The sequence below is a fragment of the Coccinella septempunctata genome, chromosome 3 (assembly GCF_907165205.1).
Source record: "Coccinella septempunctata chromosome 3, icCocSept1.1, whole genome shotgun sequence".
NCBI lineage: Eukaryota > Metazoa > Arthropoda > Insecta > Coleoptera > Coccinellidae > Coccinella > Coccinella septempunctata.
In genome coordinates, this window is record NC_058191.1 from 15,157,860 (window position 1) to 15,182,291 (window position 24,432).

The 24,432-nt window shown below is 39.2% G+C and overlaps 1 protein-coding gene across 1 annotated transcript; it reads right to left on the bottom strand.

The window, feature by feature from the left end:
- Window positions 1–11,182: 11,182 nt before the first annotated feature.
- On the bottom strand, window positions 11,183–12,541 carry LOC123310270 (craniofacial development protein 2-like). Its single transcript, XM_044893739.1, has one exon. The coding sequence runs from the start codon at window positions 12,539–12,541 to the stop codon at window positions 11,183–11,185; it is 1,359 nt and encodes a 452-aa protein (XP_044749674.1).
- Window positions 12,542–24,432: the final 11,891 nt, after the last annotated feature.

Genomic DNA, 24,432 nt, shown 5'->3' on the forward strand with positions numbered 1-24,432 from the left:
ATGAATTCTATGGGATTGTGGTTTGAAGTTCCGTCTTCTATTGTATCAATGCTGATTTCTTCAGTGATGTCTTTCATTACGACAATGTCCAGTACATCGGGTAGTCCATTTACTCTTAGTATGTAGGTCGGAATATCAGGTCCTATCACAACTGCATTAAGTTTTTCAGCATAAATCTTCAGTCTTCTCCCGTTGGTATTTTCCACCCTACTGTTCCATTCCTGCGATTTGCAGTTAAGATCACCAATTATGATTTTCGGGTGTCTTCCTTCTAGTAGCATTTTCAGATCCTCTTCCAGCATGTCCTTATCCGGTGATTTATAAGTCGAAATAATCTTCACTTGTCCTCGATTGGTATTCACAATAATCGATATTGCTTCTACTTCTTGACCATTGAATATTTGGTCGAAATGGTGATCCATATTCCTTCTAGCCAGTATAGCAATGCCACCTGTGCTGTTAGGTCTATCATTTCTGTAGATATCGTAATTGGGAAATGCTATCCGAACGTTGGGGTTAAGTCTTGTTTCTTGGAAAGCTATGACATCCGGTCTCTTCTCTTCAATCAGTTCTTCGAATTCTGGTCTGCGGGCTCTCAATCCTTCGACGTTCCAAGAGACGATTATGAGATTGTTCTTTATCGTCGTATCAGCCATTAAATATTCTTAATAATTTGCTGCATCTTCTTCTCAATCTCTTTCTCCAGATTCTGCATCATCGTGCTGAGGAGGTTTTTCGTGATCTTATCCAGTTCCTCAGTGATTCCAGAAATTCCTTTTCTGTTTTCGGCTTTTTTGACGGTTTTTGCCTTTTCCGTCTTTTTCTCTGGTTTCTTCGTCTCTTTGACTGCTTTGGTTGCAGTTTCCTGGGGTTTCTTCACTTCCGAAGAGTTTTGGGCTGGCTTCGGAGTATTTTGTGTTGGCCTCGAGCTGGTTTGGTTTGATCTTGGCGATCTCTTGGCCTTTTTAGTTACCAATTTCCATTCGCTACATCCCTTGTAGCTGGCTGGATGTCCTTGCTCTCCACAGAGAACACAAGACGCATTTCGCTCCTCGTTCTCCCTGGTAAGCGTACACTCCTTGGAGCTGTGATTACCGGAGCATTTCACGCACCTCCATGGAAAAGTGCACTTACTTTGGGCATATCCATATCGCTGACAGCGATAACATTGTCCAGGCCCGGTCGTCCTTCTCTTAGGTTCAACAACACAGTTCATGTTGTAGAGTCTTCTCACCTCGAAGATACTCTTATTCTGGGTTTTAACCAGCAATAAGGGCATCGGCTTTTTTGTTATATTTGAGGTCATCCTTATGACCTCAGCATCGACGATCCCTTGATCCTTGAGGTCGTCAAGGATCGTCGGGATATCTGCATCCAGCGGTAGGTATCTCACTACCGCGTAAATTTTCTTTTCCTCCTCTCGTTGGAGAGTGTAAAACTCTCTGTTGATTTTGTGGAGGAATTCAGTCATCCTTCGATGATCATCGGCGGTTTGTGGGACGATTCTTATACCGTCCTTTACTGTCGTCGCTCTTTGGTATTTAATACCGTTCCGCATCAAGGCGTTTGAAATTGACGTCCATTCGGACGTACCTCTCAGGGTAACTGGGGGATTTTTTCTTTTCTCTCCACTGGAGTGGTTTTCTCTTGGGCTGGGGTTTCCAAGACTCTTTTTTTGTTTGAGTCTTCATTGGACGAGGAGCTATACTTTCTCACTCTTTTGGCGGGTGGGGAAATTTTGTTTTGAGGGGTTTTGACCACCTCCATCTTCTGTTTTTGAACCGGTAAGTTCAGTTCTTGGACATTTTTCAAAATAATGTTCTTTTTGAGTGCTTTGGAGTAAGGACTTTCCTTATTTCCCTTCTGCAACTCGAGCCTCTCCCTGAGATTTTTAATCTCAGCAACTAAGCTAGATACGCATCTATCTAGCTCATTCACCCTCGCTTTCAAACTTGCGTTCTCCTCTCTCAAAATATCGTGTTCGGACACGACATTAGCGATTTCTGGCGCGTCTTCATCCATTACGGAATCGCAGTCCGAATGGTCAGACATTTTAAAATCTGATTAATAATTACTTTGCTACTCAAAGTAATTGGAAATAAAATTTTTCAAGACAAAAAAGAAAAATGTATCTCATGCATAAAAACAAAACGACTCATCAAAAATTCTCTACGCTATGAGAAAAATCAGAAAGAAAGATACGAAAAATAAGCTCACCTGATGTTTTCTGCAATACCAACGAGAAAAAATCCTCTGGACACTTAGGATGAACACCAACTTTGAAAATTTTAACGAATTAAAATTCCGATAGCAAATATAGAACCTACACAAACTCTACAGACGGAATCGAATATTCCGTAGCTTTGTTAGTGGGCACTTTCAGCTCCGCTTTCACTTTTACGGCACTGTGACTTTCTCGTCCGCTTTCTCTTTTATAGCACTAGGAGCACTGTAGCACGTCTTCTCCTGTCAAGCGAATGACTCGGAATGGTAGAGTCTGATTACAGATAATAAACCTCTGATGACGATTTTCGGACAAAACAAGCCAATCCCTCAATTTTCTGCTAATAGATTATCGGAATCCGAATCCGATAGTTTAAGTAACAACGATGATGTCGAATTCCCATATTGTAATTTTTTAACAAATAGTGAAGAAATGCCAATAAACCTAGATGAAGTTAAAAGTGAAACTGTCAATGATAAAGGGTTGAGTCAGGTCATTGAATTTATGAAGATGGGCTGGCCAAAGTACGTTAGTAATGATGATATGATCAAACCATATTTTTCCAGACGTTCAGAATTTGCAGTGTCTAATAATTGTTTATTCTGGAATCATCGCATAGTTGTTCCAGTAAAGTTACGACATATTTTTCTCAGAACATTGCATATGACGCATTTTGGTATAGTTAAATCAAAAAATATTGCAAGGGCACATTTTGTGTGGCCAAATCTTGATAAGGATATAGAAAATTATGTTAAGCGGTGCGAAAGTTGCAGAAAGAATTTATCTAATCCCGCTAAGGTTCCGTTGGCAACCTGGTCGTGACCAGGTAAAGTTTGGGAAAGGTTACATATTGATTATTTTGGACCTTTCTCCAGGGAGTATTATCTGATCATATTAGATGCGCATTCGAAATAGGTCGAAGTTTTTGAAAATTCAACGACAAGTTCGGAAGCGACGATTAAGATGCTTAGGAGTTGTTTTGCCAGATCTGGTTTATAAAAAACGGTAGTATCAGACAACGCTGCTTATTTCACATCTGAACAGTTCGAATTTTTTTTGAAGAAGAATAATATTAAGCATGTTTTGATCCCACCATATCATCCAGAAACTAATGGTGCAGCTGAAAATTGTGTAAAAACAGTTAAAAATTGTATCAAAAAGGCTATGAGCAAAAAAACCTCTGTAGACACCAATACAGTTCTTTCTAGGTTTCTTTTTGACTATCGAACTACTGAACATTGCACTACCGGAGTCAGCCCTGCTCAAATTATGTTCGGTAGAAACTTGAGAACAAGATTCAATGCTCTGTTGTATAAACCATCTAAAGAATTAGCGAATAAGGTACATTGTAAACAGCAAGATCAAAAGAAATATTATAAAGGAAAAAATTCTGTCGATTACCAAGTAAATGATTTAGTTTTGGTAAAAGATTATCGAGACGTTAATAAAACAAATTGGATTAAAGGTAAAATTAGGAGAAAATTGGAGGAGTAACATTTCTAGTCCATATTTTAGAGTTAGACAGATGTTGGAAACGTCATGCTAATCAATTGGGAAAAACTTCAGAGAATATTGTTTACCCATCGGAGAGAATTGTTAGTAATTTTGAAAAAGAAACAAAGAATAAAATGTATGTGAAAATGATGAAAATGTATTGGAAAGTAATGAAAATGTATTTAAAAGTAATGAAAATGTAATATTAGATAAGACTGATAGACCTAAGAGAGTGAGAAAGCCTCCGGGAGATTCCAAGCTGAATAATGTTTAATGGATGTATGTTTTTAGGATATTTTGCTGTGATAAATTTTGATGTGATATGTTAAATTTTCATTGATTAATTTGTGATATTCTTTTGAGTGCTTATAGCTAAAATAAGTTAAATTTACTTATGTTGAATTGTGATATTTGAAAAAATTCATATAACTCAGATTTTCTCGTAGGGGGGAAGAATGTAATATATAGGTTATAAAGATTAATAGTGTCATGCGTTAAACTCGCCACTTAATCTTGTTTGATCCTAATTTTTCTCCGTTGCAAAAACGAGTTCAATTGTATTGTAGCAAATGAAAGATTAAAAGTAAACGTCATAGTCGTTTTAATCATTGCTAATTTATTCAATACACCACATCCCTGTTAATAATAATAATAATAATAATAATTTCACTGAACAACGAATGGCAGACCAGTACCGCGTAATTCTGAGAAATGAACTAATACCAACGGCCCGAATCGACGCAATTAAACGAGAACTTCAGCGTCCGCCTACAAAAGAGAATAACACCAACACCTCTGATCAATTCACATGCCTGGGCAACAACAGGCAGAAGAAACTGATACTGAAAGTCCATCTTGCAACGCAAGTGAGCCTGAACAGCAGGACGATAGGGAAGAGCTCCACCGACAAGTTGACTCTGACATGAGGAGATACTTTGCCGAACTGGAAGGAACAGATCCTCTTCATCGAGTAGCACCTCCACGACTCAATACATCAAAGAAACTGTCACTTATAATCGACATCTTGAATAAGGACGTTTCACCTGAATACCTACAGAACGGAAGTTCATTGGAATATCTGCATCTAGTTTTTCACTGTGCAGCGCTTACGACAGCGAAAACCATAGGGGCAAAAATTCGCCGAATGAACAACGATGGTCCAAAATTACACAAATTACACGCGCCAGCATGGCAGAAACGTCTTCAACACAATACAGAAAGGCTAAGAAGAGACATTGGACGACTGACGCAGTACTTGAACGGGAATCGAGGAAGAAAGGTTGTGAAAGCTGCCAAAGAAATCATGGATACAAACAGGACACACACAGAACGAGAGACGGAGAATGCTACAGCTCACCATTGCCTCGACACTCTGAAGCAAAAATTAAGTCTGTATGCAGTACGCCTGAGGAGATATAAAAGCAATTATAGTCGGAAAAGAGACAATAATTCATTCGAAAAGTCGGAAGAATCTTTCTACCGGTCACTCACATCGTCGGATGGAGAAAATGGAAAGTTACTACCAAAGGAAGCCATTGAACAATTCTGGACCGAACAATTATCAACGAAACCTCGGTTCAATGGAGATACCGGATGGATTGAAGTTGAAAAATCTGAAGCTATAAAATATGAGCCGACGCAGCACAATTGAAGAAGTAGAATCAGCTATCAGAGGACTGCAAAACTGGAAAGCACCTGGGCCTGATGGATTACAGAACTTCTGGATCAAGAAACTTTGGATCATGCATGACAAATTGACCTCCGCAATAAATGATGTCATTGAAAATCCTGAAAGAATGCCAGAATTTCTTACACATGGCACAACATACCTGTTACCTAAAGACCAAAGGAAGACAGAAGACCCATCCAAGTACCGACCGATCTTCCAACGATGTACAAATTAATCACATCGTGCATTTCAAACCGAATTCACAATCACTGCGAAAGGAATAACATCATAGCCATGCAACAGAAAGGATGCACCAAAGACAGCCGAGGGTGCAAAGAACAACTAATAATAGATTCAGTTATCTGCAATCAAGCGTTCTCCAAGCGAAGGAATCTTTACGCTGCGTACATAGACTACAAAAAAGCATTCGATTCTATACCTCACGAATGGCTCTTGACGATCTTGAAGATTTACAAGGTAGATCCCAATATTGTTAAGTTCCTGAAAAACGCCATGTCAACCTGGCGTACTAGTCTTCAAATGAAAGCAGCAGATTGCTCCTTTACAACAGGACCTATTCCAATAAGACGCGGAATTTTCCAAGGAGACTCGCTGAGCCCTTTGTGGTTCTGCATGGCCCTGAATCCATTGTCTCATAAATTGAATTCTACGGACTACGGATTTTCCATCAAGAGCGGCAGTAGAACTATGATGAAACTGAATCATCTCCTTTACATGGACGATTTGAAACTCTTCGCATCTACCAAAAAACAAATGCAACTGATGCTGAAAATGGTGGAAGGATTCTCGGAAGACATCAAAATGAAGTTTGGACTAGAAAAATGTCGACTGCTAAACATAACGAGAGGGAAAATAGAAGATGGTACGTTCAAACTCAAGGAAGATGCAGAAATTGAAGCATTAAAGGAAGGAGACACATACAAGTATCTAGGCATAAAACAGGCAAGAAAAATCAATCAGACCCAGATGAAGAAAGAATTAACGGAGGAGTTCACCCGAAGATTGAGGAGGATAATGAGAACTGGTCTTAACAGCAAGAATCTGATAAGAGCGATTAACACCTACGTTTGCTCGGCGCTGAGCTATTCATTTGGTATTATCTCTTGGACGACCACCGATTTAGCAGCTTTACAGAGAAAAATAAGGACGATGCTGACTAAACACAATAAACATCACCCCAAAAGCTCAATAGAACGGACAGAGCTGCCACGACATCTTGGGGGTAGAGGAATTGTTGATTTGTCCAACCGTATGTCCCAGGAAATTTATTTATTTATTTGGTTGAAGGACTTCGATTATATTGAAGGACTTCGGAAATATTTCTTGAGCAAGGCAGCTTCGTCAGAACTCCATCGAGTAGTTTGTGTTGCTGATACTTCTACACCGTTAAAGCTACACCAGGATCACTTGGAAACCGTCGAACACTCTGCAGAAAGTAAAATGCAGAAACTGATTGGCAAACCTCTGCATGGGAGGCACCAGAATGAGGTCAACCATGATTACGTCGACATATCTGCGTCGAACTACTGGTTGACTTCCGGAAGGTTGTTTCCTGAGACAGAGGGCTTCATGCTCGCCATCCAGGATCAGGTGATTCCAACAAGAAATTACATGAAGTACATCGCCAAGGATGCCTCAGTGGCGGACGATAGCTGTCGTTATGGCTGTGCGACACATGAAACTATTCAGCACATCACCGGGGGATGTCAGAAGTTCGCGGGCGCGGAGTACAATGCTGTTGCCAAGATTCTTCACCAAGAACTGGCACTAAAACACCAACTTCTCACTTCGAAAAAGGTTCCTTATTACAATTACCATCCGAATGCTGTGCTGGAAAACGAACATCACAAGCTCTACTGGGATCGCACGGTTCTCACAGACCGAAAAATAACCCACAATAGACCAGACCTCATATTGCTCAATAAGGACGAGGACAGAGCACTATTCATCGACGTGGCAATTCCAAATAATACCAATCTTCTAGATAGGCACACTGAAAAAATTTCACAATACAGAGATCTCGAGGAACAGACCAGAAGACAGTGGAAGCTGAAAGATATCAAGACCATCCCTATTGTCATTTCATCTACAGGCCTGATACCGAAGAAACTACTAGAGAACTTGAGGAAACTTCAGTTGGACGAAAATATCTATAGAGTCATGCAGAAGGCGGTACTGCTCGGAACGGCGAGAACTGTACGCAAGTACATGGGGAATGCAGAGGAACACTGTCTGCGCCGACAGGAAGTACGGGTGGAGCAGGAATCCAACCTACAGCAGGGAGGCGAGGAGCGACCCGGACCCGACCACCACCACGAGCCCGAAAACCTGGAAAGGGCTACAACAGAGCTTAATCCTTTTGATATCTGAGATATCTGGGATAAGTGAATTTTCCTCTGGAGAGGAGTGTGAAAGCCGCAAGGCTAAAGTCCTAATAAGATTCCGACAAGTTTATTTTTGGAGTTCTGATGGTAACGGCCATAAATTCTCGCTTCATTTCTATTACGCATTCATTGGGAATAATTGGTTTTTGTTCTAACAACATTGATATTCCAGAATTTCTCATCCAACTTGAGAAAATCTGGACCATTAAACCAACGACTTTTCAATGAAAAGTCACAATCTTTATTATCCCTTGTGGCTTCGTCAGCCACATTTTCTACCGTTGAAATCCAATTCCATTTGGAGACATCAGTATTTTCCCTGATTTCACCTACTCGATGTGCGACGAAGGGTTTCAATTTTCTGGAATCCATTTTTAACCAACAAATAACGTTTTTTGAATCCGTCCAAAAGTGAGTGGTAGTAATTTTCAACGTATGATTTTCTTCGACTGTTTTGGCCAAACGAGATCCCAGAACAGCAGCTTGTAATTCTAGTCTTGGAATCGAAACAATGTGTAATGGAGCCAACCTTGATTTTGCCATAACGAAAGAAATTTTGATATCTCCGTTCATTTTCCCTCTCAAGTAAGCCACTGAAGAAAAGGCTTGGGAGCTGGCGTCTCAAAATACGTGCAGTTCGATATTATAGTTTCCTATGCTTCCCATATAACAACGTGGAAGTTTTATATCAGATATTTTTTCCATTTCTCATCACATTCCTCTGTTATCCTTTCATCCCAACCAATACCCAATCGCCAAAAATCTTGCAGAAGTATTCTAGCTTTTATCGAAAAATTCATGAGGAATCCAAGTGGGTCAAATATCGACATTACTTTTTTCAACACTTTTCTTTTTGTGCAAATTTTTTCATTCATCAAAATTTCATCTATATCATTTAATTTTATGTGGAACGAAAAAGTATCATCATTAGGATCCCAAAATAAACCCAAAACTCTTTCAACGGGCATTTCCTTATCAAAATCCATATCCTTACCTTCTCCTGTTCTCAGATTATATGGTATGGTCTTAAGTACTTTAATGGAATTGCTACTCCAGTTTCTTATGGCGAATCCACCTCTATTGTGTATGTCAATGACTGCATGGATCAACTTTTTGGCTTCTTCCACCTCATCCACGCTGTCAAGATAGTCATCGACATAGTGCTGTTTTAAAATGGCCTCAACTGCTTCTGGATGTATATCTCGAAATTCCTCTGCATTCCTCCTCATTATATATTGTGCTGAGGTGGGAGAAGAAATAGCTCCAAATATCATGGCAACCATTTCAAATTCTTCAGGGAATTGTTTTATTTCTTTTCCTCTCCAAAGAAAGCGCTGAGCCCATCTATCTTCTTTTCTGATATTAACCTGATCAAACATTTTTTCGCATAATTTTTGATATTTACTGACTGAAGAGGTAAATTAAGGTTGTTAACCGTTCTTACATTAGACATATGATAATTTTGCCCAAAATCTTTGCCCTGTATATGAATATTCACCCTTTTCGATTTTGTGTCTTCATTTGTCATAGAATTTGTGCACCTGAGTCTGAGACAATTTTTGGGTCCAGTGACTCCAATTTTATCAGCCGTTTCCTCATCTAATAAAGTGACAGTTGATCCCTCATCGAAAAGTGCATAAGTTGAGAAAGCTCCCTTAGGTCCCGTTAAAATAACCGGTGCAACCCTCAATGATATTTCATTATTATACTCTCTTGAATGGTGGCTGACGAGTTCTCTATCGTGAATTTCTGATATTTCTTCTCCTTTATGTAATAAAGGATGATTATATAATTTACAACCATCAATATTACAAGACTTTCGAATTTTACAATATCTAGCCAAGTGATTTGAAGAAATACAGCAAAAACAAATTTTGGATTTCCTCACCCAATCCAATCTTTGATCCAGACTCAAGTCTCTGAAGAATTAACGGCATTCACTTGTTGCTCTATCTTGCCTCGTTTTCTCAGATATGGTGGTACATACATACTTTTTCTTCTTTTCATCTAATTCTGAAGTTGCTACAAAACTCACATGTTCTGCAATTCCAGATAAACATTTAGAGAAATCTACAACTGTAATTTATAATTACAGTAATAAACAGTTTACTGTTTATTACTCTTCGAAATTTGATTCGCTCTTTTCGCTCATCCCATTTTGAGACTTGGTGTTAATTTAGCCACCATATCGGACAGCAATTGCGGATTTATCAAATATTTCTGACTTCTCAAACTTGTCACTGTGACTGCCAAATTTTGAACAGAATTCGAAAAATCTATCTTCTTCTTCTTCTTCAAGTGCCATATCCGCGGCGGATGTCGGCAACCATCATAGCTATCTTGACTTTGGAGACAGCGGCTCTAAAGAGATGTTTTGAGCTGCATTCAAACCACTCTCTCAGATTTCTCAGCCACGAGATTCGTCTTCTTCCTACGCCTCTTTTGCCTTCTATTTTCCCCTGCATTATTAATCGTAAGATATTGTACTTCTCGCCTCGCATTATGTGTCCCAAATATTGTAAATTTCTCTCCTTTATGGTACGTTCAACTTCTTTTTCTTTACCGATTCTTCTTAGCACCTCGATGTTGGTGATACGATCCGTCCACGAAACTCTCAGAATTCTTCGGTAGGTCCACATCTCGAAAGAGTTAAGACGCCTCATTGCATCTGCATTTAGCGTCCATGCTTCCACCCCATAATAGAGCACACTGTGTACGTAGCATTTTGCCAATCGCAGTTTGAGATGCAATGTCAGATCCTTGCTACACAGGACTTTTTTCATTCTTATAAAGTTGGAACGAGCTTTTTCTATTCTAGTTTTTATTTCTGCGGAATAGTCGTTTTCTGTTATAAGTGTTCCTAAGTAAGTGTATCTTTTTACTCTTTCGACCTGCTGACCTCCAACCAGCAGTATTTCGTTTGTGTCATTGTTCTTGCTGATTTTCATGAACTTGGTTTTTTTGACATTAAGAGAAAGTCCGTACTTCCCGCTACCTCTTAATATCTTGTTCATGACTCTCTCTAAATCCTCCAGACAGTCAGCTATTATTACGGTATCGTCAGCATATCTGATGTTGTTGATCAAGACTCCATTCACCTTTATACCAGCTGTCTCACTTTCCAAGGCTTCTAGTAAAATTGGCTCCGAGTACGCATTAAATAACAAGGGCGATAGTATGCAACCTTGCCTGACTCCTATCTTTATTTCCATTTCCTCAGATCTTTCCTGCCCATTTTTTACTGTGGCCCGTTGGTTGTAATACAGATTTGAAATTAATCTTACATCTTGTTTGCCCAGGTTTTTGTTCTTAAGAAGGTCTATAAGTTGGTCGTGTTTTACCTTATCAAAAGCTTTATTATAGTCTATAAAGCAGATATAGAGGTCGCGATTAACATCCAGGCATCTCTGACTCGAGCTCTTTGACTTTCTTGTTTAGATTAAAGTTGTCATACTTGTTTTGTAAATCTTCTATCTCCTTACATTTATCAGAGAAGTATGTTTCTTTTGCTTCTCTTATTTTTCGCCTTATTTGGATTTGCAGCTGCTTGTATCGAATGTTGTTATTTGACTTGCATCTTCTTCTTTCATCCATTAACTCCAAGATTCTGTCTGTCATCCAATCTTCTTTCTTATGTTTGCTTGTTATAAGTTCTTTTTTACTTGGTTCTATAAGTGCTGTTTTAAGGAACTGCCATTGTTGTTCTGCGCTTTCCTTATTTTTCTGAGATTTGGTGGTGGCTTTTTCTAAGTTTGCGTTGATCTGTTGTTTAAGTTTTTCTCTGATTTCTTCTGATTTTAGTTTCTCTATGTCTAGTTTATCAACTTTATGCTTGTTTTGCATCTTTTTTAGTTGTAACTGAAACCTAGCAATAAGAGGATTATGATCAGATGATACGTCCGCACCAGGGTAAGCTTTTACTGTTTTTATTTCGTTTCGATATCTGTGTTTTATTAGGATGTAATCGATCTGATTTCTGACAATGTTGTTGTCTTTGTCAGCTGGTGATTTCCATGTATACAGACGTCTCTTGGGAAGTTTGAAAAACGTGGTCGTTACCACAAAATTATTTTCTTGACAGAATTCAACAAGACGATCGCCCCTCTCGTTGCGTACACCAAGTCCGTACTGCCCTACTGTAGAGTCACATCTTCCTTCGCCGATTTTAGCATTAAAATCACCCATAACTACTGTTATATCTCTAGATGCAGTTAGTCGTAATGTCTTTTGAAGGTCATTATAAAAGTTTTCTAACTCTTCTTCGTTTTTGTCAGTGGTAGGAGCATAAATTTGTATTAGGTTTAGTTTTCCGTGAGTTGTCATCAGTTGTAGCAACATAACTCTTTCGGACATTGGTATGAAGCCTGTTACTGATTTTACTACGTTTCTGTCAAGAATTACGGCCACTCCATAGCGGTGTTGAGTGTCATCATTGCCAGAGTAGTAAACTCGTCCATTTTCTGTACTAAGTTCACCCGAACCAATCCATCTTGTGTCACTTATTCCAACAACATCAATCTTTAGTCGCACCATCTCCTGCTCTATGTTTCTTAACTTTCCAGGCTCGTACATACTTCTTACGTTCCATGTCGCAATTTTAAGAGTTGATTTGTATATTTTCAACAAACAGGGATTTCGCTGGTTGACGACCTGGGAAGCCCTGTTGTTTATGTCATCTCTTCCCCTGCCGAATCTTGGCATCCGAAAACCATGATTAGTGAACTGTTGACTGTCATTTCTCTGAGCCATGACGATTTCTAGGGAGTCTTAATGAGGTAGTTTCCCCTTGCTTTCCTCATCGCTGTGTAAGCACCGCTTCAGTTGTTTCAACCACGCCGCTTAGTGTCTGATTCTCAACCAATAGTAATCAACGGTACTCAACAGTACTTTGCTTGAGGTCAGTGCTGAACAACCAGCTGCCATTGTTCAGTGCTAGTTTTGGTCCGCCCCGGGTATTTTATTTTCCCGGTACCACCCATATCTGGGACAGTCCACCTCGAGACGTTGAAGCAGGTAGATGTGTTGAATGATTCCAGTGCGATACGTCATCTCTCGTGTTGTAAAAGAGAAAGTCGAAGTGAAAGTGTACACTAGCGAAGCTACGGAATTTTTGATTCCGTCTACGAAACTTCCGAAGTTTTTTGTAAGTTCTATAAGTGTATGCGTTATAGAGCGGAAATTCGTTCAAATTCAGTGTGTTCAGTGTAGAGTCCAGATCACCCCCAAGATCGCTGGTTCCACGGATATCACTGGTGAGTCGATTTATTTTTCTCATAGTATAGAAAATATATAACTTAGCCACATAGCTTAGAAGTAACATATTAGTGAGTATTTCCAATATTCATTATTACACAGAAATACCTTATATAGTTCAATACGGACAAAAAGCCATGTCGGAGGTCTCAGACAATGAGAGCTCCTACATGGAAGCTACGGACACCGAAGAATTCAGCGATAGAGAAGCAGAGGAGCTTGTAAGGCTCAAAGAAGAGAATGAGCAATTGAAGGCTCAAATAAATAAATTAACTGAAACCGTAGCTCAGTTGGTCGGGGAGATACGCCTCTTGAGAGAGGAAGTTAATAAGAATAAAGTGCCTCAATCCCCTAGTTTTGCGGAAATTGCAGAACACATTTCGGCACAGAAATCCCCCACATTTGCAGAAATTGCAAAGCCGGTAGCGGTCCCCAAAAATTCCTCCAAACAGGAAGTAGCTCCAGAACCGGAAAAGAAGAAAAATTTTGCAACTCAAGTTGCAAAAACCCAGAACGCGACACCCACAAAACGCGCGCGTAAAGAAAGTGCATCTTCAGACGAAGAGACCGCAAAAAAAGCAACGGTGATACCTAAAAAAGGTATCAGCCTCAGCTCAACAGGAAAACACTCCAGTGGAGAGAAAAGAAAAAATCCCCCCAGTTACCCTGAGAGGTACGTCCGAATGGACGTCAATTTCCAACGCGTTAATGCGAAACGACATTAATTACAGCAGAGCGACAACTGTGAAGGACGGAATTAGGGTCGTCCCACAAACCCCACAAGATCATCGAAGGATGACTGAATTCCTCCACAAAATCAACAGAGAGTTTTACACTCTCCAACGAGAGGAGGAAAAGAAAATTTATGCGGTAGTGAGATACCTACCGCTGGATGCAGATATCCCGACGATCCTTGACGACCTCAAGGATCAAGGGATGGTCGATGCTGAGGTCATAAGGATGACCTCAAATATAACAAAAAAGCCGATGCCCTTATTGCTGGTTAAAACCCAGAATAAGGGTATCTTCGAGGTGAGAAGGCTCTACAACATGAACTGTGTTGTTGAACCTAAGAGAAGGACGACAGGGCCTGGACAATGTTATCGCTGTCAGCGATATGGACATGCCCAAAGTAAGTGCACTTTTCCATGGAGGTGCGTGAAATGCTCCGGTAATCACAGCTCCAAGGAGTGTACGCTTACCAGGGAGAACGAGGAGCGAAATGCTTCTTGTGTTCTCTGTGGAGAGCAAGGACATCCAACCAGCTACAAGGGATGTAGCGAATGGAAATTGGTAACTAAAAAGGCCAAGAGATCGCCAAGATCAAACCAAACCAGCTCGAGGCCAACACAAAATACTCCGAAGCCAGCCCAGAACTCTTTGGAAGTGAAGAAACCCCAGGAAACTGCAACCAAAGCAGTCAAAGAGACGAAGAAACCAGAGAAAAAGACGGAAAAGGCAAAAACCGTCAAAAAAGCCGAAACCAGAAAAGGAATTTCTGGAATCACTGAGGAACTGGATAAGTTCACGAAAAACCTCCTCAGCACGATGATGCAGAAGAGAAGAAGACAAGAAGAAACTGAATAAGCATAGTCAGATATTGAAAAATGCTTTAACAGAACTCCGTAATAACAGATGGAACCAGAGATTAAGGGAACTGAATACAATAGATCACTCGGCGGAAAATGCAAAAACGCTTACGACGAGAACAGACAGTTATACCTCCACTGCATGGAGCAAACGGAATGGTATATACGAGACTTGAAAAAGCCGAAGCACTTGCCGACTCAATTGAGAGAGAAGCCAGAATAAATTACAGAAATGATAATGACAATGAAGATCTAGAAGAAGAAGTGGAGGCAAACGAAAAACTGATGATGGAACCACCGGAAACCGAAATCATTCCAAAACCGGCTTCACCAACAGAAAAAAAAGAGATAATAATGAAACTGAAAAACCGGAAAGCACCGGGAGAAGATAGGATAACGAATTATATGTTGAAGAAATTGCCTAGAAAAGGAATAGCAGCCTTGACGAATATAACAAACGGAGTGATGAGGACCGAATACTACCCAAAGAGATGGAAAACTGCAGAAATGATAGTTTTCAACAAGCCTGGAAAGGAACGGAAATTTCCTCAAAATTATAGACCAATCAGCCTATTATCAGCACTAGGAAAAGTCGTCGAGAGGGTTATCGCCAAAAGGCTGAATGAGGAAACAGAAATGTTGAAGATAATTCCACCCGAACAATTTGGATTTCGACGAGAACACTCGACTGAACTCCAATTACTACGGCTCATAGAATACGTCACCGAAGGAATGCAGACCAAACAGGCCACAGGATTAGTTCTGATGGATATCGAGAGAGCTTTTGATAGAGTATGGCACGAAGGCCTAATCTACAAGATGAAAAAAGCAGGATATTCGACCAAGCTATGCAAGATTATAAGGAACTATCTGAGGAATAGAAACTTTTATGTGAAAATAGATGGAGCAACCTCTCAAACCAGACAATTAGAAGCGGGAGTGCCTCAAGGATCGGTACTTGGACCTCTGCTTTACGTAATATACGTCTATGATATCCCGAAGAATGCTAGAAATATGCTCACTTTGTACGCAGATGACACAGGAATAGCGTTCAGACATCGACGCCCAGAGATCATACACCGGAGACTGCAGGAAGCCATAGATGAATTACTCAAATGGTGCATCAAATGGAAAATCCAAATCAATGGAAGAAAAACTCAAGCAATATTACTGCAAAAGAGAAGATTGAGGATGGAAGAAAACCTTGAAGTTGATGGAGAAGAGGTTGAATGGAAAAATGAAGCAACATACCTAGGAGTGACGCTTGACAGAGGACTCACATGGAAAAACCACATCAAATGTGCAGTTGATAAAACAAAAGCCGCAATGAGTAAACTTTATCCACTCATAGGCAGAAGAAGTCATATGAATAAGAACATCAAGTTGACGATGATTAAAACTATTGCGCGACCACAACTCACATATGGATCGGCGGCATGGGGCTTCGCAGCCAAGACCCACATCAAGAGAATACAGGCCACTGAGAATAAACTCCTTAGAATGGCGATAGACGTACCCTGGTTTGTTAGGAACAAACAAATCTACAAGGACTTGGAATGGGAACCAGTTACAGAATTTATGAAGAGAAAGGCGGAAAGGATATTCGACAAAGCCAAACAACATCCAAATGAGGAACTACGAAGATTAGTCGACTACGATCCAACGGAAGAAGCTAGAAGGTCAAGAACCTACCACCGAAGACCGAGAGATCAGTTAAGGATTTAAATGTAACCAAAGAAGAGCTTAACCTATAAAAGCTATAGGCAGCATACAACTATCAACACGACTATGATCGTGTGAGAGTCCAGAAACCATAAGAGTCAACTGGTTAATAGGCAAAATGCACGGAACCTATGAAGAAGCAGTTAAGGGTTTTTAGTGGGTCTCGAGCTCAGAGAGTGAGAATCCCCACACTGTTCCCCCTCAGCAGAGGGTGTGTTCGTCTGTTTGCAGATTTTCCCCCTGCTACACCAAAAAAAAAAAAAAAAATGTTTCTGTTTCTTTTCGTCGGATCTACTTTTGAAGTAGTGTTTCAGATCTGTTCTCACCAATATTGCTACTCCTTCTCCGGTGTTTGTAATTCTGTCGCATCTATATGTTTCATAATTCAGGAAATTCAGTCATCTGTTCCGGTTTATTCTTATTTCCAGATTTCCTGTGGGGCTTTAATATCATTCCATTCCTAAAATCCGTAAGGTCCATTAATTCAGTTTACTGAATAATGCTGGAGGCATTTCTCTTTCAATTTTCAACATTATCTTGTTGAAAATTTATTCCGTGAAAATATCTAAATCATCGGCTGATTCAGATATTTTTCTTTTTTCTTGTTGACTATTTACAGTTGGTTTAAATTGAGTCTTCTTTTGTTCCTCGTTCTTCCGCATAAGCTTAGAAGTTTCTTTCTTCTTTTCCTGTTCTGCAGGTTTGGTTTTTACAGTTTCCAGAACTTTCGTACAGGTGTTGATTTATTCGACGGCTTTTTCTGTTCTGTTTGTTTTTGGCCGGCTCTTTTCACTCTGGTCACCACTACATCCCTTGTAGCTTGCTGGATGGCCTTCTTCACCACATAAAACGCATGTAGCGTTTCTTTCTTCACCTTTCCTAGTGAGTTCACAATCTTTTCTGCTATGGGTTCCCGAAAAATTCACACATCTCCACGGGAAGGAGCATTTATTTTGTGCGTGTCCGTACCTTTGTCATCTGAAGCATTGGCTTGGACTTTCTGCCTTCCTTTTTGGTTCGACTACAATACAGAGATTGGATGTCATATATATCCTTCTTTTGCGTTTTAACAAGATATAATGTTATCAGCTTTTTCGTTTTATTTGATGTCATTCTAGATACCTCAGCATCATCGATTCCCTGTAATCTCAGGTCATTTTTGATCAATTCCAGATCTGCGTCTATTGGAAGATGCCTAATGACGGCGTAAATTTTCTTTTCCTCCTCCATCTGGTATGTGAAATACTCCTTTCCGCCACTGACGTTGGAGACGTTGGAGAGATGAGGAGACCGTTTGCCAACGAGCGAGGAGTTGGCGCTCCGCCCCTGTCACCAATGTGGACCCAAGGCGGGACCCTGTAAGGAGAAAACAGACTAATATCAGAATGAACCGTTAAAATCATAAACATGTTTCATTTTAATTGCAAATCTCCAGAATGGAACAGCAGGATGGAAAACAGAAATGGCAGAAAACTGAAAGATCTCGCTGAAAAACATGAAGCTATCGTTATTGGACCTGAAGAACCAACGTACATAGCATTCGGAAATGGATTACCAGATATAATTGATATCGCAATTATGAAGAATATCACTAGAGGATTCTCGATAGAGACCTTGTGGCAAGGAACATCTAACCACAACCCCATCGAATTAACAATAGGAGAAGGGCCAAGAAGAGAACTAACCCAATAAACACAGATACGTGGAAGTAACGTTGAGTTCTTCAAGTAACGCTACGTTGAGAAACCGGCAAAATGTCATTAGGAAATACGTTTCATTCTAGTGTTTGAGTAACGTAGCGAACACTGTTTTTGGAATGGAAATTCTACGAGAATATAACGTTGCCATTCGATTGAAGAAACGTTGCTACCATACGAAATTTAAATGTTGATTCTAAAATAAAATTTGATTTGTTTTTCTACCCTCTACCCATTAGCCTGCCTTGTGATTGATTCCATTAGCCAAACATTATCTTTTATCAAACTAGGTTCATCAAGACAACTGAAAACATCCATCACCACGGCAGGATTCGAACCTGGTACCTTTGGCTTCCTACCCTACATCGCTGTCAATCAGACCACCGCAGCTTATAGTTCATAATATCATATATCTACATCAGAAGACATCATCCCAATATCTATTCTTAAATTTCTTAATATCACCATTGAGTATTATTTGAGCTATTAATTTTGGGGTTGAATACTCAAAGATATCACTCATACCAGTCTCTTGAATTGATTCAAATTATAAACTGATCTCATAACTAATGGTAATTGGTAGAACATATCCGTTATGAAAAAGTTATCGGTTTGCTCTTATAATGCCGCTTACATTTTTTTCAATATTTACTTCTTTGCATGACAAGAAAACGTTACAGTTTCATAATAGAGGCTACAGGAAGAGGATCTTGGATAGTTTTGTCTTCAACAAAGATTACCTAATCTTCAACGTAATTGTAATGTTGCTTGCTTTTTAATTGAATATACGTTGAGGAAACACCTCAGGATCACGTTTCATTTTCGTGGCTACAGTAACGAGTTGTTGAATGATTTCGTATGCAACGTTGATGTAGTGTTTTTTATTTCCTACTGAATATACGTTGAGTAAGTACGCTAAAGACACGTTACATATTGGTGACTACAGTAACGAGTTGTTGAAGGGTATCGTATTCAACGTTGATTTAATGTTTCTCACTTCCTATTGAATACACGTTGAGGATGCACTGAAATTACAACGTTTCATGTTAGTGGATTCAGTAACCAGCTTGATCATAAACGTTGATGCTATGTGAAATCAACGTATGGTGGAATTTAGGTTTCGAAATAACGTTACAGAATTCAACGAGTAACCTTCAATCAACGTCCCCCACCACATATAAACGTATTATACACGTGTGTGTGTGTTTATTGGGAATGCAAACAAGAGAATACACCGATTGGACTAAATATAGCCATCTGATACAATCGGAGGTAACAGAAATACCAAAATCAACACACCGGAAGGCCTAGAAAGCGCAGTTGATAAACTAGAAAAGAATATACTTACTAGATGCCTACAAAAAGAGCACAAAGAAAATAACGAGACCAGCACCGATACATCCACACGGCGATACACCCTGAGAAATCAAAGATCTCATCAGGAAAAATCGGAGACTTAGAAAAACGTACAGGCTCAACAAAACAGATATAAATAAGAGAAATCTAAACCGACACAGACAAGTTCTAAAAAATGCCCTGGAGGACATGAGAACAAATAGATGGAACAAAAGAGTTCAAAAACTAAATACTGTCTATCGATCATTCTGCATGGAAAATACAAAAATGTCTGAGAAGAGAAAAGAGACTAAAATACCACCTCAGCACGGAGAAAGAGGAATGGCATATACGAATATCGATAAAGCAGAAGCACTGGCGGACTCGATAGAAAGAGAATCGAGAATAAATCACAGACCTGATGACGATAATGATGATCTGGAAGAACTAGTTGAGAACAACGAAGAAGAAATGGACAAACCACCAGTAGACGACTAAATAGAAAACCCAACTTTTATATAAAGAAAATAACGAATGCTATGTTGAAAAAATTACCTAGAAAAGGTATAGCTGCTCTCACAAATATTGCGAACGGTATAATGAGGACTGAAAACTATCCGAAAAACTCATAGTGTTCAACAAACCAGGCAAAGATAAAAAATTCCCCCAAAACTACAGGCCGATAAGTTTATTGTCCGCCCTAGGAAAAGAAGTAGAAAGAGTAATCGCTAGGAGGCTTACAGAAGAAACTGAAAATCTGATTCTCATTCCAGCAGAGCAATTCAGATTCAGAAGAGATCACTCAACAGAACAGCAATTACTGAGACTCACAGAATACATAACAGAAGGATTCCAAAATATACAAGCAACTGGTCTTGTACTACTAGATGTCGCCAGAGCATTCGACAGAGTAAGGCATGAAGGATTGATTCACAAAATGAGATATGCTGGATATTCAATCAAACTGTGCAAGTTGATTAGGAATTATTTGAGGAACAGAAGATTCTACGTGAAAGTGGAAGGAGAAAACTCCACAACCAGATATATGGAAGCAGGGGTGCCTCAAGGGTCAGTACTTGGGCCGTTACTGTATAACATATATATTCACGATATACCAAAATCTGCAAGGACTATGCTGACACTATACGCCGACGACACGGGAATCGCAATGCGACATCGCAAGCCAGAAATCATAGAAGGAATATTACAAGAAGCTATAGATTAAATGAATGACTGGTGTATTAAATGGAAAATAAAGCTCAACGGACAAAAGAGCCAAACGATATTACTGCAAAAGAGGAGACTGAGAAACTGAGAACTACAACAAATCTAGAGGTAGATGGAGAAGAAATCGAGTGGAAAAAGGAAGCGCAATATTTAGGTATCACCCTAGAAAAAGGTCTAACTTGGAGAAGCCATATCAAACAAGCCGTTGACAAAACCAAGGCAGCGATGAATATGCTATACCCGCTAATAGGTAGAAAGAGCCATATGTCAAATGAGACAAAATTGAAAATAATCAAAGCCGTTGCTAGACCGCAACTGACTTATGGATCAGGTGCTTGGGGATTCGCGGCAACGAGCCATATACAAAGAATTCAGGCAACAGAAAACAAGCTACTACGATGTGCCATAGATGCGCCTTGGTTTGTCAGGAACAAACAGATATATCGAGATTTGAAGTGGGAAACCATCACCGAATGCATGAAGACGAAAGCTGAAAAGTTATTCGAAACAGCGAAGGAACATCCAAACGAAGAACTCAGGAGACTAGTGGACTACGATCCGGAGAAAGACAGAGGAAGAATGAGAATTTACAAAAGGAGACCGCGAGATCAATTGAGGAGAGATTAAAATGAGTACGGAAACTTATTAAAACTATACTATGAAGAGATATCCGAAATGGACGAACATGAAAACCCTGGCACGACAATGTGCATGAAGAAATTAACCGATCAAGGGATAAATGGTTTATAGGCAATGCCCGGAACCAATGTAAAGCAGGTTAGGTTTAGTGGGTCACGAACTCAAGAGAGTGAGTAACCCCACAGAGTTCCCTAGAAATGGGTTACTCTGGGCGAGAGATAGAACCCCGTGTTTTCACGGTCGCAGATTCCCCCCGCTATAACAAAAAAAAAACATGTTTATTGAAAGGAGAAATAAATAAGCTTTCATCGCCGAAACCCCCTACATTTGCCGAAATTGCTAGTTTGACAGCGAGAAATAATGTCAGTTCTGACATTAAGAGGAATCAAGCAACGCTGATTGCTAAACTTCAAAACGCGCCCCCATCTTAACGCGCGCGTAAAGACAGCTCCTCGTCAGACGAGGAAAATACCAAAAAAGCACCTTAACCCTTAATAACCTGAGTTATGATCACTATTCTAATTGAATAAATATTCTTTATAGAGTGTACAAGACAAAAACAACTCAATTTCTGTTTGAAAATTTTATAGTTTTTGTTTGAGAAAAATGGTGTTACATATATGTAACGCTAATAGCTACAGTTACTGAGAAATAAAATAGATTTGACAGTGAAATTTGCGTTACATATGTGTAACACTAGGTTCTTATGGGTTAAGTGCCTAGAAAAGACAAATTTGAACTCTATTTTCTCGGAACTTGAATTTTGCACTTGTCTCACTGTTGCTCTGAGGTGACGATATTTGGTTCTAACAGTGAACACACAATGACTTGGCGCATGTGGAATATTTTTGTGTAAAATTTGAACAAAATAGATAGATAGATAGATAGAATAGTTTATTGTGACATAAACATGAATCGCAGAGGCTGAAGCCTGTACGCGATATACAATTACTTAACATATAAACATTATTACAGTAGCCACATTTGAAATAAAATCTTATTCCGAATCAAAACCGAACCAACAAAGAAATCAAACGAACTATATCAAAAATGAAGTGTCGATAACTCAGTAATAACTGTGTGGTGTTGTACCCATGTTTTTGTTTAAGTGTAGTATAGTATTACCAATGCATCAACCAGAGTCCAATCCGAGGTAGGTAGGAATTCCTGAGTATGAGGGATGATTTATTATTATAAATTAATCATCGATATGAAATATTTTCTTCCCTTTTCAGAAATCCATCCTTTCATCATATTTATTTGTTTCTTAATTGGTCTTATGTCTTTCAGGTTCTTCGGGATCATGCAATATATGCGTGGAGCTAGGTATGTGAAGCATTTTTGTCCAATACGCTTTTCAGCTCTAGGAATCACGTGGATTATCTTACCCCTAGTTTCATACCTACATTCGGTTTGTCTTAAAGTGAGGTGAATTTTCCTAGAACAGATGGCCGTTAATATCTGGGATACAAACAACTGGTAAGGATTCATTGCCCGTGATAAGACGTATAATTCGTCCGATGGGAACAAATGGGGCTTTCCATAGATTACACGGAGCAACCATTTCTGGATCACTTCTACTCTTTTCATGTGGCATTCGTACGCTCCGCCCCAGGCAATAATTCCATACTTTATTAGCGATTGGCATAGAGCATTATATATCTACATAAGCTTTTCTATGTCCAGATACTTTTTAAGGTATCTAAAGTTTGATAGAAGGCATCTGAGTTTTCTCACCAAATTGTCTATATGTATGTTCCATTTCAGGTGTCTATCGATTGTAATGTCGAGATACTTGATGGAGTCAGTTTCGGGTATTGCTGTGAAGTCGTTGACTTTCAGAGGACCCAAGTTCGGAAGACCTGACTCATAGGAAGTAAATGGTAAGTACTTTGTTTTTTTTACGTTCATTGTTAATTTATTCATCTCAAACCATTATTTTATTTTGGAAAGGTCTTTTTCAGTCTCGGATTTTAATTCTTGCCATGAATTTCCCTCGTACAATATGGCAGTGTCATCCGCAAAACTAATGACCTCGCCTTTCTTCTCCATTAGTAATAAACCATTCATATAGACTAAGAACAAGATTGGTCCCAACACTGTTCCTTGGGGTACTCGACATTCGATATTTCTCAGCTTACTAGAAGAATCATTTATTTTTACAAATTGGACCCTATCAGTTAAATAGTTTTTCAATAATTCATATGATTTACAGCGAAAGCCATTTCGGTAGAGTTTATCTTAAAGTTTTTTGTGTGAAACAGTGTCGAATGCCTTTTCAAGGTCTACAAAGACACACAGACCTGTTTTCCCACTATCTAACCAACCATATATCTTTCCTATCATTCTCCTAATTGCATCCTCGGTTGATTTACCTTCTCTGAACCCGTACTGGTGTTCAGAAAGAACCTCATTTTTTTCTAGGAACTTGACAATTCTCACCTTCAATAATTTCTCTAGAATTTTAGCTACATTCGATTTAAGGCATAATTTGTCATCTTGTCCTTTTCTCCTGATTTGAAAATTGGTTTGATGACTCCAACTTTGAAAATTCTGGGAAAATTAGCTATTTCAAAACACATATTCGTCATTAACACAAGGGGTTCTACTATTTCTTCTTGGATGTTCTTCAGAAGTTCTGGTCTAATTCCATCAACTCCAGGAGATCCTCCGTTTTTTAGTGATTCTATCACCTCTTTCACTTCCTTTGGAGTTGTCGGGAATAGAAAAAATGTTTCATTACAAAAAATTTCACACTCTTTCTTCTCTGAAGTATATGGTATCTTATCTGCTAGCTTTTTACCTACTTCGTTGTAATATTTGCCGAACTCCTTTACAATTTGTTCCGTGTTTGTGACTTCCTGTCCTTCATTATTAATAATAGATTTTATTTCTGTTTCAGGTTTGGATCTGCCGCAGAGGTTATCCACGTAAGACCAAAGGGATTTTGTTGTTGAAGTGTATTTCGCGACAAAGGTGTTCATGTAATTTCTTTTAGCGTTCCTGATCAATTTGTGTAAAATATTTCTGTATCTTGTAAATTGTTCTTTCAACTCGATATTGAAATTATGTTTCACCATTTCCTTGTATCAATTGTTTTTCCTGTTTATGGCTTTAAGTAATCCTTGAGTGATCCAGTCGCTTTTCCCAGATTTCCTATGGCTCAGCCTAATTTTTG

Bases quoted from the DNA above. Each gene is read 5' to 3' on its own strand.
- LOC123310270 (XM_044893739.1), bottom strand. From the start codon at position 12,541: ATGGCTCAGAGAAATGACAGTCAACAGTTCACTAATCATGGTTTTCGG.